Below are 14772 nucleotides of genomic sequence, written 5' to 3'. Positions count from 1 at the left end.
TCTTGGACTAGATTAAGCCCTTTCAAGGAAACCACCCCTAAATGAATTTAAAGTAAAATGAAGCAAGTATTCATTTATCAGACATAGGTGAGTGTCAAAGTAATGTCAATATGGCAATAATATACAAAATATGTGGTTAGTTAACAACTAACTGGTTAAGCAGAAACAATGAATGGGTTTTTATGAATCCTCTGACGGGGGGGGGGGGGGGGGGGCTTACAAATTCACTAGGATGGGTTAAATGCAGAGGTCACATTTTGAGTATGCGTTGCATACTTGACAAGCATGTCACTTTTACTTTTCACTTTTATGGCATAGTATAAGTACATAAAAGATATTACGAATTGTTAATGTAAGTAATGTAAAGAAAGTATTTTCATATCAGTGCTCATCTGAAGTGACATGAGGTGGAGTCTTGTGCGTTTGTAGTATTGCACTTACAGTATACCTTACACAAAAACAGAAAACACAACAGTCTCTACCTTAAAAAAACAGATTTAAATATAAATAAATTTAAATTATGTTTTACAGTATATTTGATAAGCAAAAACCCTTGCAAGAGTAAAAAATATTTTTAAATTAAATATTTTTAAATTAAATATACATAGTAAGTTCACTTACTTGGTTCTCCCGGTGTACCATAAGGAAACAGAGTTGAGAGTTGCTGCATACCCATTTGGTGGTAGAAGACTGTTAAGAGTATTATATCTTTCAGGGGAATCGTCCGTCGTACATAAGAATTCGTAGTGCATAAAAATTTCGGTTGGACGAACTAACAGTATTCACCACAGGTAAGTGAATTCTTATAGGTAAGTGATCCGGGCTTAGTTAGTGTCCCCACTTAAAATAAGCAGTGGATAGACTGTAAACGTAAAGCCAGATGACTCAAAGGCATCCGAGGGAAGTTTTTTCTTTGTGTGATTACTTTGAGCTTATTGACCTTAGAAAAGGGTCCCACTGAAGCAGTAGATTGCCTATAAATGTACAGCATTTGAGATTAAATTGGCTTTAATAAGGATCCTATTCTAAGCAAAAGTAAACCTGTCGACGGAAGATCTGATATCCTACCCATTTCGATTGCAGAAATCCTGTTTCTATTTGAATGTTTTTATGCTTATTTCCCATGCTTAATTATTTTTTTGTAGCATTTCTAGTAGAGGCTCGACCAAACCCTACCCATAATGTTGGTCTCCTGAAAGGCAATGAAATGGCAGTCTAAACTCTGTGCCTTACATACAGCCAAAGCCTCACACACAGACATACCAAACACAAAATCTCCAAAATAGAGCTGCCCTAAAAGATGAACTGAACCCTGACGAATGATCAGCCTGTCTTTTATCTACAACAAATCAACGCATGCTTCAATTGGTAGCCAGAAGAGAGAGAAGAAGAGTGGTGTTACATGAGCCCTCTTTGGCTCCCAGAAGATGAGCTGAGCTACTGCATTCTGAATCAATTGGAGTGGTTTGATTAACCATAATGGTAAAAAAAATAAAAGTAATATTTATTTAATTGGTGCTTCCTGTCTAGGAATGTTGTCAATCCCCTGACACTCACATACCATATCATCCTCCGCAGGTGTGGTTGAGAGGATCTTTAAAAATATCGAATAACAAAAGCATATCAACCACTAAACTTTCACCAATTGAAATATTAATGGGTAGGCCATTCCCTACCCCCTTGGGTCAGAGGCTATACGCTTCCTCCATAGGTGACATGTTGCTTCTACAAAAAGTACTGTACACATAACATGGGTGTTGGTCTAGTAATGCAAACTCATTAAAACTTCCATCATTGCAAAAACAACAAAAATGAAAAACTGGTTTGATTCAATAAATGTCAAGGCCCATCACATAATAAATTTCACCTTTGAACATGCTACTAACATTGCAGCAATTTATGAAATGAAAGAGATGACGTGGACCAGACAAGAATAAATTTCACCTTTGAACATGCTACTAACATTTCAGCAATTTATGAAATGAAGGAGATGACGTGGACCAGACAAGGAAAGCTTAACAACAAGCATCACACAGTATTCTATTTGTGATAACCATCTGCACCATTTTGGGCATATTAAGAAATAATGCATTCCCTTCAGTTTGTGCAGCATATATTGTCTAACACATGCATCATTGAAAACGGTCAAAAAGTAGGTACTTCATTTGATTCAACTGTTACAGTAGGTGATTTTGGACATAGAGTGTTTCATTGAAAACAGTGGCCTCTGTCTACACCCCTTACGAAAATTAACCATGGTTTTACTACAGTTAAAAAAACATGGTTACTGAAGTAAAACCATGGTAACCACAAAATAACCATCGTTTTGACAACCATGGTTTTGCTGATAGTATCAATACACCAACAAAAAAAACCCATGGTTACTACACTTTTACCACAAAAAAAAATGTTAATTTTCGTAAGGAACATTGTGTTTCAGCTGCTTAAATGCTTCTTTTAACAAACATTAAATCCATTGTCTTGAACTGGCTACATATTAAACTAAACAAAAAACTAAAAACAAAACAAAAGTAAACCATTTAAATGTAACTGTTACTGCAAACGAGACAGCAAGCAACTATTGAAACAATGATAAAATTGTTCATTTGTCCATGTTAATCCCATTGACTCAATATCACGTTAGCACCCTCCATTAATATTGAATAAAATATAGAAATTTCAACAAATCACCATTATGATGATCAGTGTTTGCTTTAGTTGACTCCTGACTTTCACTAAGTTAAATCCTTCCTTATTCAGTGTTTGTATTTGGAAACACATGTACATTGGAAAAGTTAAGTTTGTTTCAAAGTTAATTTGAAATTGGTTGCTTTTTACGAAGATGTCAAGATGAGATAGAATTAAGCTGGTTTACACGATGAGGCCAATCCTTTTTTGGTAGTTATAATTATTCTGGTTTGTAAATTAACTGTGAAAAAGTAAACAGAAAAAAAATGCTGACACATTCAGATATCATACAAATCTCAACAATGGTGAAAATTATTAAACTAATTCAGATACAACAATCAACTGCAATGCAGTTGCAACATGCATTTAAGCATGTAGGCTCTTTTGTTGATCATAACCACTGATATGTTTATAGACTAATTTATGATGTCAGAAATTAATTCAGTAGTTTAACCTTCTCAATAAAAATCTGACAATGTTTCTAGCTAGCACTGTATTATACTTTAATTTATACACATTATTAACACAGCACACAAAAGAAATGTAATTTAGGTAAATCTACAGCAATTAAGTTAAGCAGGGGCTACACCAAAAGATTTTTTTTAATCTTTTAAATTTTTCAAAATGTGAGAGACCACAAACCTGATGAAAAAAATCACATATATATCACATTAAAATCCTAGGTTAAGGTCAGATCGTATTTGTGGTTGAACCGTTTTTTTAATAGTCTTAATTATCGTGAAAATACCTGAAAAGGTTTGAAGTACAACAAAGAAATATGCTTCTAGGCATTTTAATGGAACTGCGTGTGGAAATGGTACTTCTTCTGTGGTGCCTATTAAGTTTATGGCTATATTCATTTGAATATAGTTACTGAGATCAAAGACAGAATCCCTGAAAGTGATTTGTCTTTGCCAGGTAACACACCAATTCTTTTTACAGCACATTTAACCCAGTGTTAAGAGAATGCATCGCTGGCCACTCGTAACAGCAGTGACATGTTTACAGTTTTTTTTCATGTTCTTAGTCACACCATCATCTTGTAGAGTCTATTGGCCAGATCCCTGTGTGATTCTTACATTTTCATATGATGCAAAAGTAAGGAAACAGAGCTCAGAGCAAATGGGATTATCTAGATGCAAAATTAAGAAAACAGACTTCAGAGCAAATAGTATTTATCTAGATCTTGGCTACAAGCTCAAATATGTCATTGATTTCCACTACATAGAAGAAAAAATTTAGTACTCACCTTACCTCTTAAACTTTAATACAAATACAAAAGAAGACATTATTGAGAAAAATAACATCAAAAATCTGATTGGAGTCAATCTTCAACATCTTCAAAATCTCTTGCGTATATTGCACCAAATTTGTGGCAGCTACAATAATGTCTGTTGCTATCTAATGGCTATTAAATTGTTAAATTTTACAAGTCAATAGCTGGGTTTTCATTGAAATGTGAATCAAATCTTTTCAAAATTTGCACAAAAAAAGAAAAGCAAACTAATGTGAATTAGGTGCGTTTCCATCAAGCTGTTAGAGCGAATGATGGTGGTATTGGTAACGTGGGTTTAATGTTCGATATGTCAGAATTTATTTAGCAAATGTGTTTCCTTTTCCCATTTTTCCCATTTACTCTTTTTGGCATAAATCAAAAACCACCTTAAGGGAGCGTAAAAACTTTTTTTGCATATTAAGGGATTTTTATTTTGAAATTTGGCATTTCCATCACTCAATTCTTTTGCAATAGACCTTTCTCACAACTTCCGTATTTATGAAATACGCAATCGTCACGGAAATCGTCTTGGTTACGTATGTAACCCACGTTCCCTGAAGGAAGGGAACGGCGACGTCACGTCGTGACCGACGAATTGGGAACTCACTTAGAGAGACCAATCTGCTTCGTATACTACTAAAACGCCAATGAACTTGGCATTGAGATATTTGCATAATGCTGACGCCGCCCCGCCAGGTGCGTATATAAGCAGCAGGTGCAAATAGGGAAATTAGCTTCATTTCGCTGAGAAAGCTGGAAAGTGTGACCGACCGATAAACAGCAGGGAGCAGCCCTGTGGTGACGGGACATGACGTCTCCGTTCCCTTCCTTCAGGGAACGTGGGTTACATGCGTAACCGAGACGTTCCCTTTCAGTCGGTCACTACGACATTACGTCGTGACCGACGAATTGGGAATCCCTACCGAAAACGCCACTGAGGGCTGACCTCTTCCAGTGTCTGCGTTAAGCCCTCTGGTCCCACTTAAGGAGAAGGAGAATTAGGTTTTAAGGCAGAAGGCCGGGCACTAGATGTTCCTTTAACCCCACAGTAGTGCCAGCGACTGGGAAGCGCCCTATCTGAGCGGGATAGGAACGCTGCGGAAGCCACCGCCCCGTTAAGGGCTAATGGTGGCCGAACGTCAACCGTATTTGATGTATAAAGACAGCTGTGGCTTTGTAAGCAAAGCAGTGCTCTGCTGAGGGAAACGTGGGCTAGTAGAATTAACCCCACGGAAAAATACTCACAAAGGAACCTGGTGGGACGCAATGTGGATGTCCGAGCCAAACACATAGGTTCGCGAGGATGCAGCTAGTGAGAGGCTGACAGCCAATGCTCCGCAACATCAGGCTGCCAAGGCAGCGGAGGAAGACAAATCAAACCATTACGCATTTTTACTCAATTTGGAGCACCAGTCGGAGGCTGCAAGCCGACCTCCGAGCCTGTTCTCTTTGCTTCCCCTAACGGGGAAAGGACACGAGAGGAGACAGGCTCGACACGAACACTGTAAAATCTAATGAACGTATTATGTGTTGCCCAACCAGCAACTCTGCAGATGTCTGTAAGCGAGGAACCACGAGCGAGTGCCCAAGATGAGGCAACACTTCTAGTAGAGTGAGCTCTCAAATTAAATGGACAATGAATGTCCTGCAGATTATAAGCAAGGGCGATAGTATCAACTATCCAATGAGACATCCTCTGCTTAGTGACAGCTTTCCCTCTCTGCTGACCACCGTAACAAACAAAGAGCTGATCTGAGGTCCTGAGGCTTTGTGTGCGATCCACGTAGAGGCGCAGAGCGCGTACGTGACATAATAAAGCCATGGTTGGGTCTGCCTCCTCCGGGGGCAGCACTTGCAAGCTCACCACCTGATCTCTGAAGGGAGTGGTGGGATCTTTGGGCACGTAGCCTGACCTGGGTCTGAGTGTTACGCTTACAGTTAGTGAGCAGCGATAGCGAGGATGGCAAGTGGTGTTCCACAAGAGTTAGACGCTCCGCCAGCCTCTTTAAGATCGCAAGTTTGGCAAAACTTCAGTTTTCCAGTCAGTTACAATAGTACAGGCGAGAGAGTGGTGGAAAAGACGAGGACTGTGCGTCGGCGTTGTTCAGCAGTTGTTAGGTATGTGAGTGGAAATACATCTAATTAGGGCTCTCAAGTCTCACGCATTCACCTTGACACACACGCATTTCAGTCAGTTCAAACGCCACACTTTGTATTTCTCATGCTGAGAAGTAGGAGATAAAATGTCCTGTATACAACAGGCATACGCAGGGCAGTTCTGTCGAGTTCAGCGGCTTTCAGTTTTTTAAGCGTGCTCAACTTTACACAGCGCCATCAGCGTCAGAGTACCGCAAGAAATCTTGTGGAGGAGGCTGATTTCAAATCGCTCTCGCGTTACTCTGACGTCATCCACTTGTCGTTTCTTGCAGCGCCTCGTGAAGTCGTACACCCCTATTAATTCATCCTACAAGCCTATTTTTTGTTCTTTAGTACATTAATATGAAATAAGGCCAAAATGTAATTTTAAAATGTATTTAGGTAACACTTGTAATACATTTGAACCCATATTTGTATGAAAGATGAGTACAAGATTACTTAAAAGGGTATACATTTTTGAAATACGAGATAGTATGTTAAATGCATTTCAGTTCATATTCCTGACATCTCAAAATAACACTGATAAGGACACCTATGTTTTTAAGATTAGCTTAAGTACTAAAAAAATGATGCCTTCTTCATTTTTGTTTTGCTTTTCTCTCCATTGTACCGAAAGTGAATCGAACCGTGGCGCCTGAACCGAGGTACGTACCGAACCGGGACTTATGTGTACCGTTCCACCCCTAGTACTAGTACATCCTTCCCTCGCAGCTCCGTAGCGAAGCGTACAAGTCCCAGATATACAGCCCACAACTCGCGGCAATTGATATGCCAGTGCAGCTGGGGTGCTGTCCACACCCCTGAGGCTGCTCATACGTGGCTCCCCATCCCGTGTTGGATGCATCTATGTGTACAACAGCATGCCATGAGATCTGTTTCATGGAATCCCCTGCTCTCAGAAACGCAGGGTCTGACCATGGGGGGAATGTTAGGCGACACGCAGGTGTAATGGTTACACGCAGCCCCGCCGCTCCCATAACGCGCATCACGCGCTGTGCGTAGGGCACCACGTGCTGAGGGGCACCAAAAATAATAGCCTAATGAAAAAAATGTTTAATGCTGAAATTATTAGGTCCTTTTTATCCATGTATATGTTACAAAAAAGGGGGAACGAGATAATTTAATGGCTCTAGTCTAGAAAGTATGCCCCCCAGCCTTTGATTGTCCGTGCCGGCCCGGTTGATCGCGCGGGCGCCTGACGAAGTTTGACAGAGGCCGTTTTTCAATCCGAAGGCTGCAGCCTCCAGAGGTCGCATTTATAGGCTGCATACGTCATCAAAACTTTCTTATTTCGTAATATTAACAATTATAAAGTTAACTATTATTCTTAGTTAATCGTAAATTGTTGTAATATGCTTATGACTTGCTAATGTAATGTTCAGTTAACTGAAATAAAACATGATGACGTATGCAGCCTGCATATGCGACCTCGCGCAGGCTGCAGCTTTCGGATATAGAAACGGCCAGTCAGAAGGCAACTTTTGGAAATGTCCCCGAAAAGACAGCACGAGTCAGGATCGGAAAAAAAAGAAACTGCGGGATGATGCCCGTGCATTACTTGCAGGTAAGTCCATCATGTCAATCAATACATTCAGATTCTCCCTCTTGTTCTTAACCCATTTACCTTTACGGAACCTCTAAATTTATTAAACTGTGATTCGTCCTCCGTTCCTAGAACCAAGGACCACTTACCGCAACCGATCGGACCACGCAAGCCCAGCAACAAATTGTGCTGAGATTCCGACACGAAAACTGCCGCTGTCTGGTTCCTACAAAACAAACATACACACAAAAAAAATAATACCCACGTCTCTGCACTCAAAATTCGAGGACCCTGCCGACTATACGCCAAAATGTGGCATGACGAGGGGCTTGGGGGATAGCTTTATGACAAAAGCAAAGATTTTACATAAAATTCCGACTACGCCACCCCGGGACTTACACCCGGGGAAATAATCCTTACACCCAAAAGGCGGCGCACAAGTTCATTCCTCAGTAAAAGTGAGCAGGAGACGTGGGTTTAATACAAAAATACACATTTATTGTACAATATTCATGATTTACTTTAATCAGGTAAAAGGATGATTTAAACAGACATGATGAGGTTGTTCAAAACAGGTCTCCAGCTGTCACACTTTAACAGTAAGACACAAAACATTACACCACATTAATCACAAAACAGAATTATACCAAAAACAACAAATAGTACAACATAATATAAAATGCCCTCACTGCTAAAATGCAATGACCGGCAACAAATTGAATACACAAACAAATGAACACAGTACCCCTACAGGGCTGAGGCTACCCACCGGAGTGATCTCTGGCGCAAGTTATCCACAAGCACAATTTCACACCACACGGTGAACTCAAAGCACACACTTATACACTTCAAAAATGTGTAACACGGTAAACATTAAACGTTACCACCACCACCACAAGATCCATCCACCCGTGGGAACCTCAGCACCTAAAAGTATAAACAATATACAAATATTCAGACAAAATGATATACAAATAAAGAAAAGAAACAAAAGGGGTTAAAGGCAAGGGAAGCTACACTGCGCGAACGCCACAGTCCATTTGCCAACTCCAAATGCACCGGACAGTCCTTCACTCGGATCTTAAAATCAACCCTGAACTTAGAAACCAGACAGTGTACAGTCCAGCATACAGCAGAGAGGATAAGGTCGGTGCTACCGCGATGCTACTCAGCAGCACGAGAATCAAACACTCACGAGGGACAGGACGTAGAACAAGAGGGAAAACCCTAAAATAAACAAATACGATATTAAAACTAATTACAACATCATACAAACATTGACTTCATGCTGGACACTTACCGAATAGTGGTATCACCCCAGACAAATAACAGTTTTATGGCATAGCTTAACCCACAGCAGATCAACCAGCGGCCAACTGAGGTTACACTCATGTACCACTACACGTAGAAGGGCGCCAGCACGCTAGACAAACGACACACTGAATCCAACACAAACTAGTTTAAATAACATACACAGATTAAAACTATGAACAACAGCACATTAACAAAGCTCACCTGTCGCTATCGTTAAAAACACCCCGGGGAAACACAGGACATGACGCATTGCAGGGAGCACCCAATCAGCGCTTAAAAAGGGACTGCCCCTTCCTGATAGGTTATGTCAGCTGTCAATCACAGCTCACCTAATCCTGCTACATATGCAGCAGACAGTTCACTAAAGACGATTACATTTTAGGGCTCACTGGTCGCAGCTTGCAACCAAATGCTGTCTCTACCCATTTTTCTTGGAACGAGTTCACCCCAACACACAAACATACGATCACAGACATTACCAGACAAAAATGTTAATTGATAATGATAGCATCCGGCTAAGGTTATTGTTGCTACACACAAGACGTTCACTGGGACAACTATAGGCAGTAATTGAAGGTAATTGGTACCATAATGCTTAATTTAAAGCAGACTATAATGTTTTAGTAAGGTAGTCTATATCATCTACTATACATACATTATGTGTAAGTGGACACACTAATTATGTGTCGTTTTAGTTAACAGTTCAGTAACAGTTAGACTCGCTCTCTACTTACCTAGAAATGTATGGACAAATTCTTCATGGAAAAAGTTTTCCTCCATTAGTCGTGTCACATCAGCAAATGTAATATTTGGCAAATCCGTTAACGAAGTTGTTTAGACTCTTTGATCCATTTTAAACTTGCCCGGGTTTATGTTTTTCTAGCGTGTTGACGCTTGACAGGAACTCCGCTTTCACGACGATTACGTATTTCCGGTTACTGTGAGAAAGGTCTATACTTCAAAATGCCCATACAATCAGTGTGATGTTGATTTAGTTAAGAGGTTAAGAGTAAGTTATTAAAAGTTATAATATTTTACCATGAAATCAACACTGACATCTCCAATAGTAGAGAAACTAGATTAACCTGATTTCCTGAATATAATAGTATATTTGATGAACAAATAAATCTCAAGGTCTTTTGTAGTAAAATAATTCTAGTTCATAGTAAATAGTCAGCTTTGGTTTTCTGTCAATCGAGTGAATCGGACCATGAAACCCTGAAACACATTTTCTAAAATGTTAAAATAAGTACAGGATGCACATCACTGGAACCGATGATAGCATGATTTATTTATTATTGAAGGAGTACTTGATTCTGACCCCACTTAGTGTGCAATGTTGCTGTTTGAGCACAAACAACTTCTGCAAAGTTACAACGCTCAAAGTTCAGCGCAACAAGAGATCTTTGCTTAAACAGAAATTGCTTCTAAATTTCTTTACATTTTAAGGTATGAAAACTATGATTGCATGTCTTATGTTTTTAACTGAATGGCATGCGGTCAACAAATACGACTTCCGGTAGACGCACCAAAATCCTGCCAAGGACACATCCGGGAAGAATAGCACTCATGGTCACCCTACAATAAGGTCACCTTGCAATGGATTTACATGGGGCATCAGTGTTAACATCATGTGTTGCCGAACTGAATTGTGGATCATTCGGTGTCGTGTCACTGGGGTTGCTCGTGGCAGAAGTTAAAAACTTTGCCAGGGCCAGCGCAGGGGTCAGTCAATCAGATCGCCTTATGCAAATAACCTAGTGCATATGCTAGCCTATTATGTTTATGCAAGACCGGAGAACAGAGGAGCAAAAAAAAAGAGGAATGATTAATCATTATGGTGGGTAAAACTAGAGCTATACCAGCAGTCGCTAGCGCAATCAAACCGACGTCAATTAGCTATCAAAATGCTGCCTTTTTTGGGTTGTGGTTTACTTTGATTGGCTGTTGTCACTATGATGATTGCGTCAGGACCATGCTTCAGACATGCCCTCCGTCAAGCGTTAATGCCCTGTATGAGTGGTGCATCAGAGTTTTGCTACCTACACATATGGAAAATATGTCATACAAGAATAATCATGTATTCATTTCAGTGATATATAAAAATTATTTTCCAAAACTTTAGTTAGTAGTAGAGGTCTTCACGGAGAACCTGAGGAGCTCAATGTGCAGTTCGATGTGTCCTGTTTCTCTGGCAATTGATAATTGGTTCTTTTTTTAAAGCCACAACTCTGCCCATATAACACGTCACACTTTTTTTCTCCAATTTTTTATCTTGTCTTGTTACATCTAAAAATGTTTGTCAGATCTGGCGTAAAGAGCACAGATGGTAGCAAATAAGCAATGCTAATGTCAGGCCCATGGCAATGAATGAACAAAAATTATTACAGTTCAAACGGGCAAACAGTCCTTATTATGTCATTTGACTCAAGATACAAAAAAAAGATGTAATGTAAAGTCATCCATCCCCACGACAACAAAAACACTTTTGAATCTAAAACAATGAGTGGATTAAGCATGTTTTATATGCATTTAATTTGATGTGCCAAAATCAGGTACAAAGGAGAATGCTATTAAGACAAGTTTTATTTTCACAACTTCTTTACTGACTTAATAGCAATGTCCTATGGATAGTGTGCCAATCAGTTTAAGTCTGTGTCTTTCCGTATGCGTGTTCAGATCCAGCTTTCAAATATTTGCTGAGTCTATGCCAGATCTGGATAGTAAATTTATGGCATTTCTCAGGTCCGGATTGATTTTCTGACTTTAACTAAATTATCGAATCTGTCAATTTCTAGTCATAAGTTGTGACATTGCTTACGCCTTTCATGGTAAAAATACCACGAGGAAGCATTGGTACCTGACAGTGAGTCAGTTGTCTTCACAAAGTGTTTGCATGGTAACTTTGTTGTTCATAAAAATTGTTTTTTTACCATTACACAATTTTTGTGCTCTGTGAATTCAGAGACTTCAAGGACCAGGCTGAGAAAGAAAAAGAGGAGATGATCCTGGAGATCTGCTTACTTTGCTTGTAGGCTTAATTTAAGTTTTGGATTTTAATTAAATTTGTGAGGGGCATGGCCATGCAATCCAACAATCAACGCAAATGGGTCTCTACTGTATAGTAAAGCCGTCCCTCAACTCACCTGTCCCATTACAGTTTTGTGCAGCATCCCTCCTCCAACCCAACACCTAACTTTCTGCTGGTAATCTTTCCTAGTTAAGATGCCCTCCCCTCGGAAAGCATGCCAAAATTTATTTATTTTATATTTGATTACGTTAATGCAAACTTGTGAATTAAAAGTAAATACAGTTTTTATTTTGTATGGATTGTCCAAAATAAAACATAAACCTACTTCATAACATGGCAATCACAAACAAGTTGTTGCTGGAAACTTAACTTGGCAAGAACATAATGACCCACAAAGTTTGTGATTTCATATTTTTTTCTTGTCTGAAACTTGACATAAACCGACATTGTATGAAAGTAGTCTAATCTGTATAAAGATTCTGCTAAACATCTTTTGTTTTCTACCATAAATAACTTAAAGTCATTAGTGTGAAACAACATGGATCGCATCCTACCTATTCCTTAAGCATATCTCAATTCATCAGCAAATAACAGATTTTGTGCTGTATGTTTGGCCATATGATGTAGTGTGTAGCCTAATATTTATATGCATTATGCTTATGTAAGCATATATACATTGTTCCAATTTTTTATTTTACTGTTTATATAGCTACAGTATATGATCAGCTGGACAACATTCTGAACAAATGAGCGGTTTCTAAAACAATGCAGCAAGAGGTGTCCCAAATCGCAGATTTAATATGTTAGACCCTATAGCACCTCTGGGTCGTGCACCTTTTGCGCGCGTGCGTCGTGAAAGCGGTCCAGTGAGAGGCGGCGCGATACAATCAATCGTAGCGTCGATGGCAAGACGGCAGCGGCGACCCGTGCTCTGAAATCAGTCCTTATGTCTGAAATGACCTAACAGACGCTTCAGCGTCTCGAGCGTCTCAGGTCAGCTTGTTCTCCTCTGCTTGCACAACCGCAAACGAGCGCATTTAATCATATCGGACTTGCTTTACGCCGGGAAACAAGACTCCATCCATCTATCTGTCGATCTGGCGTGAGATGACAAAGGTAGGCGCGTAACCTGTCGCAATGTTTTATCAATGTCATTAACGTTATAACCGCACACCTGTACCCTGTCTTATCCTAATTCTATTGTCGTGGTTGTTTTGTCATCCGTTTGCATGTATCTGTTTTACGACTGTGTGCACGAGGGTTACCGATGCCCAGCAAAAGCCGTCATTTCACCGCATAGGGTTAACTATAGACTATGGTCCGGCGATGAGTAACCCACTTCTAGTCAAAATAAACTTGTTTACATGTCTTTTTTGTCACAATAACTTGTGACAGCCCAAACATTGCCTTATTTTACCCCAGACGCCTGTGTTTGGATGGCAATTAGACGTCTTTTAAATGCACAATTGCTTTTTATCAAAAGTGATTTAAACGGGTCCTCCCCTCTTCATTGATTTTTAGGTATTTAGCACAGGTAAGTCCGTAGATATTTGCTAAAGATCTGGAATAGCCTACATCAGGTGTGTAAAACATCTGATAAAGGTCTTACAAAGAGATGTTTTAAATACATTGTAAATCAAAAACATCTCGCAGACGTCTTCAATATGAGCAAACAATATAAAAATACATCTTGCAGTTGTAAATGCTGACATCAAATGTCTCCGAGATGTATGTGTGCTATCAGTTATATATTGACTGATATGGGTATCGATGCACAGGAGTGCATGCTGTAACCTGTGGGTTGTTTAAAGCTTTATTTTTAGTCTGTGTTTTAGGTGACAGTCTTACCTCTGATGATCCATTTGGGCAGTGATGCATCATTTAGAGATGGTCTGACCTCATCAAACCTGGATACATGAATTGAAATGTTTGATTTGTTTTTAATATAAAACGAGCTAAAAATATGCTCAATTGATTCTTATAGGTTTGTTCAGGGTGGTGACTATTGTTTGTACAAGTTCAATGCAAATTTTCTAAGTAGGCCTATTCAAAGTAAATGCAGATTAAAATCTGCTTTGTAATGTTGTCGGGATGTTGAAATTAAATGTCATTTAACAGTTCTCATAGACACAACATAATCTTTCATTTTTATCTTGTGTTGTCATCATTTAGCTATGATTATACAAGTGCATGGGTACTTGCGTTTGTTTTTAAATACCGTCATAAAAGATGTTTTATTAGCAAGGGTGCTTGCACAATACAAACAATGATTGCTTTACATGAAGCCTCCAGGGCAGACATTCAAATACAACAAGAATATATCAAATAAGTATGAACATATAAAACACGTACAGTAAGAAGATCTGTACAGAAGAAATACATATTTACATCTGCTATGATGCAGTGTACACCTGTGCAAGGGGAAATGAGATGTCGATATGTACACAAAATGTAACATTATGACATAATGGACTGGGAGAATTACACCTGGAATATTGCTCTATTTATGTTTATAAAAAATGTAATATATTTGCTATTATATAATTGGTGTCATGTTTAGACAGTTTTTCTGCAAATTTCTAGAGACTTTATGGAATGATTTACTTACAGATGTAGTAGTGTAATAGAAAACAATAGACCCATTTGTAATGATGTCCACGCTTTTTGTTCTGAGTTATAGACTCATTTATTAAAAGTGGCATGATCAAAATAATAGCAGTGTAAAGTTTAATTGGAAAATTAGTTCATTCTGATCATCAGAAT

At 39.1% G+C, this 14772-nt stretch overlaps 1 protein-coding gene and 1 long non-coding RNA gene across 6 annotated transcripts in view; one reads left to right on the top strand and one right to left on the bottom strand.

Annotated features, from left to right (window-relative positions):
• Nucleotides 1-7708: 7708 nt before the first annotated feature.
• On the bottom strand, nucleotides 7709-9319 carry LOC129437492 (uncharacterized). Its single transcript, XR_012360316.1, has 3 exons — nucleotides 9180-9319; nucleotides 8965-9103; nucleotides 7709-8891 (listed from the first exon to the last, which is right to left on the bottom strand). It is a non-coding gene; the product is annotated as an uncharacterized lncRNA (long non-coding RNA).
• Nucleotides 9320-12824: 3505 nt separating this feature from the next.
• The window catches only part of gal3st3 (galactose-3-O-sulfotransferase 3), a 29828-nt gene continuing 27880 nt past the window's right edge, over nucleotides 12825-14772 (top strand). For 3 of the 5 annotated variants that reach the window (XM_055195328.2, XM_055195331.2, XM_055195332.2), the window contains exon 1: nucleotides 12833-13125. Coding sequence is in view for 1 of the 5 variants with exons in the window: in XM_055195333.2 (XP_055051308.1) it covers nucleotides 13117-13125 (9 nt within the window). In the remaining 4 variants the exon portion in view is untranslated. Of the gene's footprint in view, nucleotides 13126-14772 lie in introns of all 5 variants that reach the window. The other 2 variants (XR_012360315.1, XM_055195333.2) reach the window with 2 other exon arrangements.

The sequence above is a fragment of the Misgurnus anguillicaudatus genome, chromosome 21, assembly GCF_027580225.2.
Source record: "Misgurnus anguillicaudatus chromosome 21, ASM2758022v2, whole genome shotgun sequence".
Taxonomy (NCBI): Eukaryota; Metazoa; Chordata; class Actinopteri; order Cypriniformes; family Cobitidae; genus Misgurnus; species Misgurnus anguillicaudatus.
Note: the sequence above shows the minus strand (reverse complement) of the source record. Positions and strands in the feature narration are given on the sequence as shown.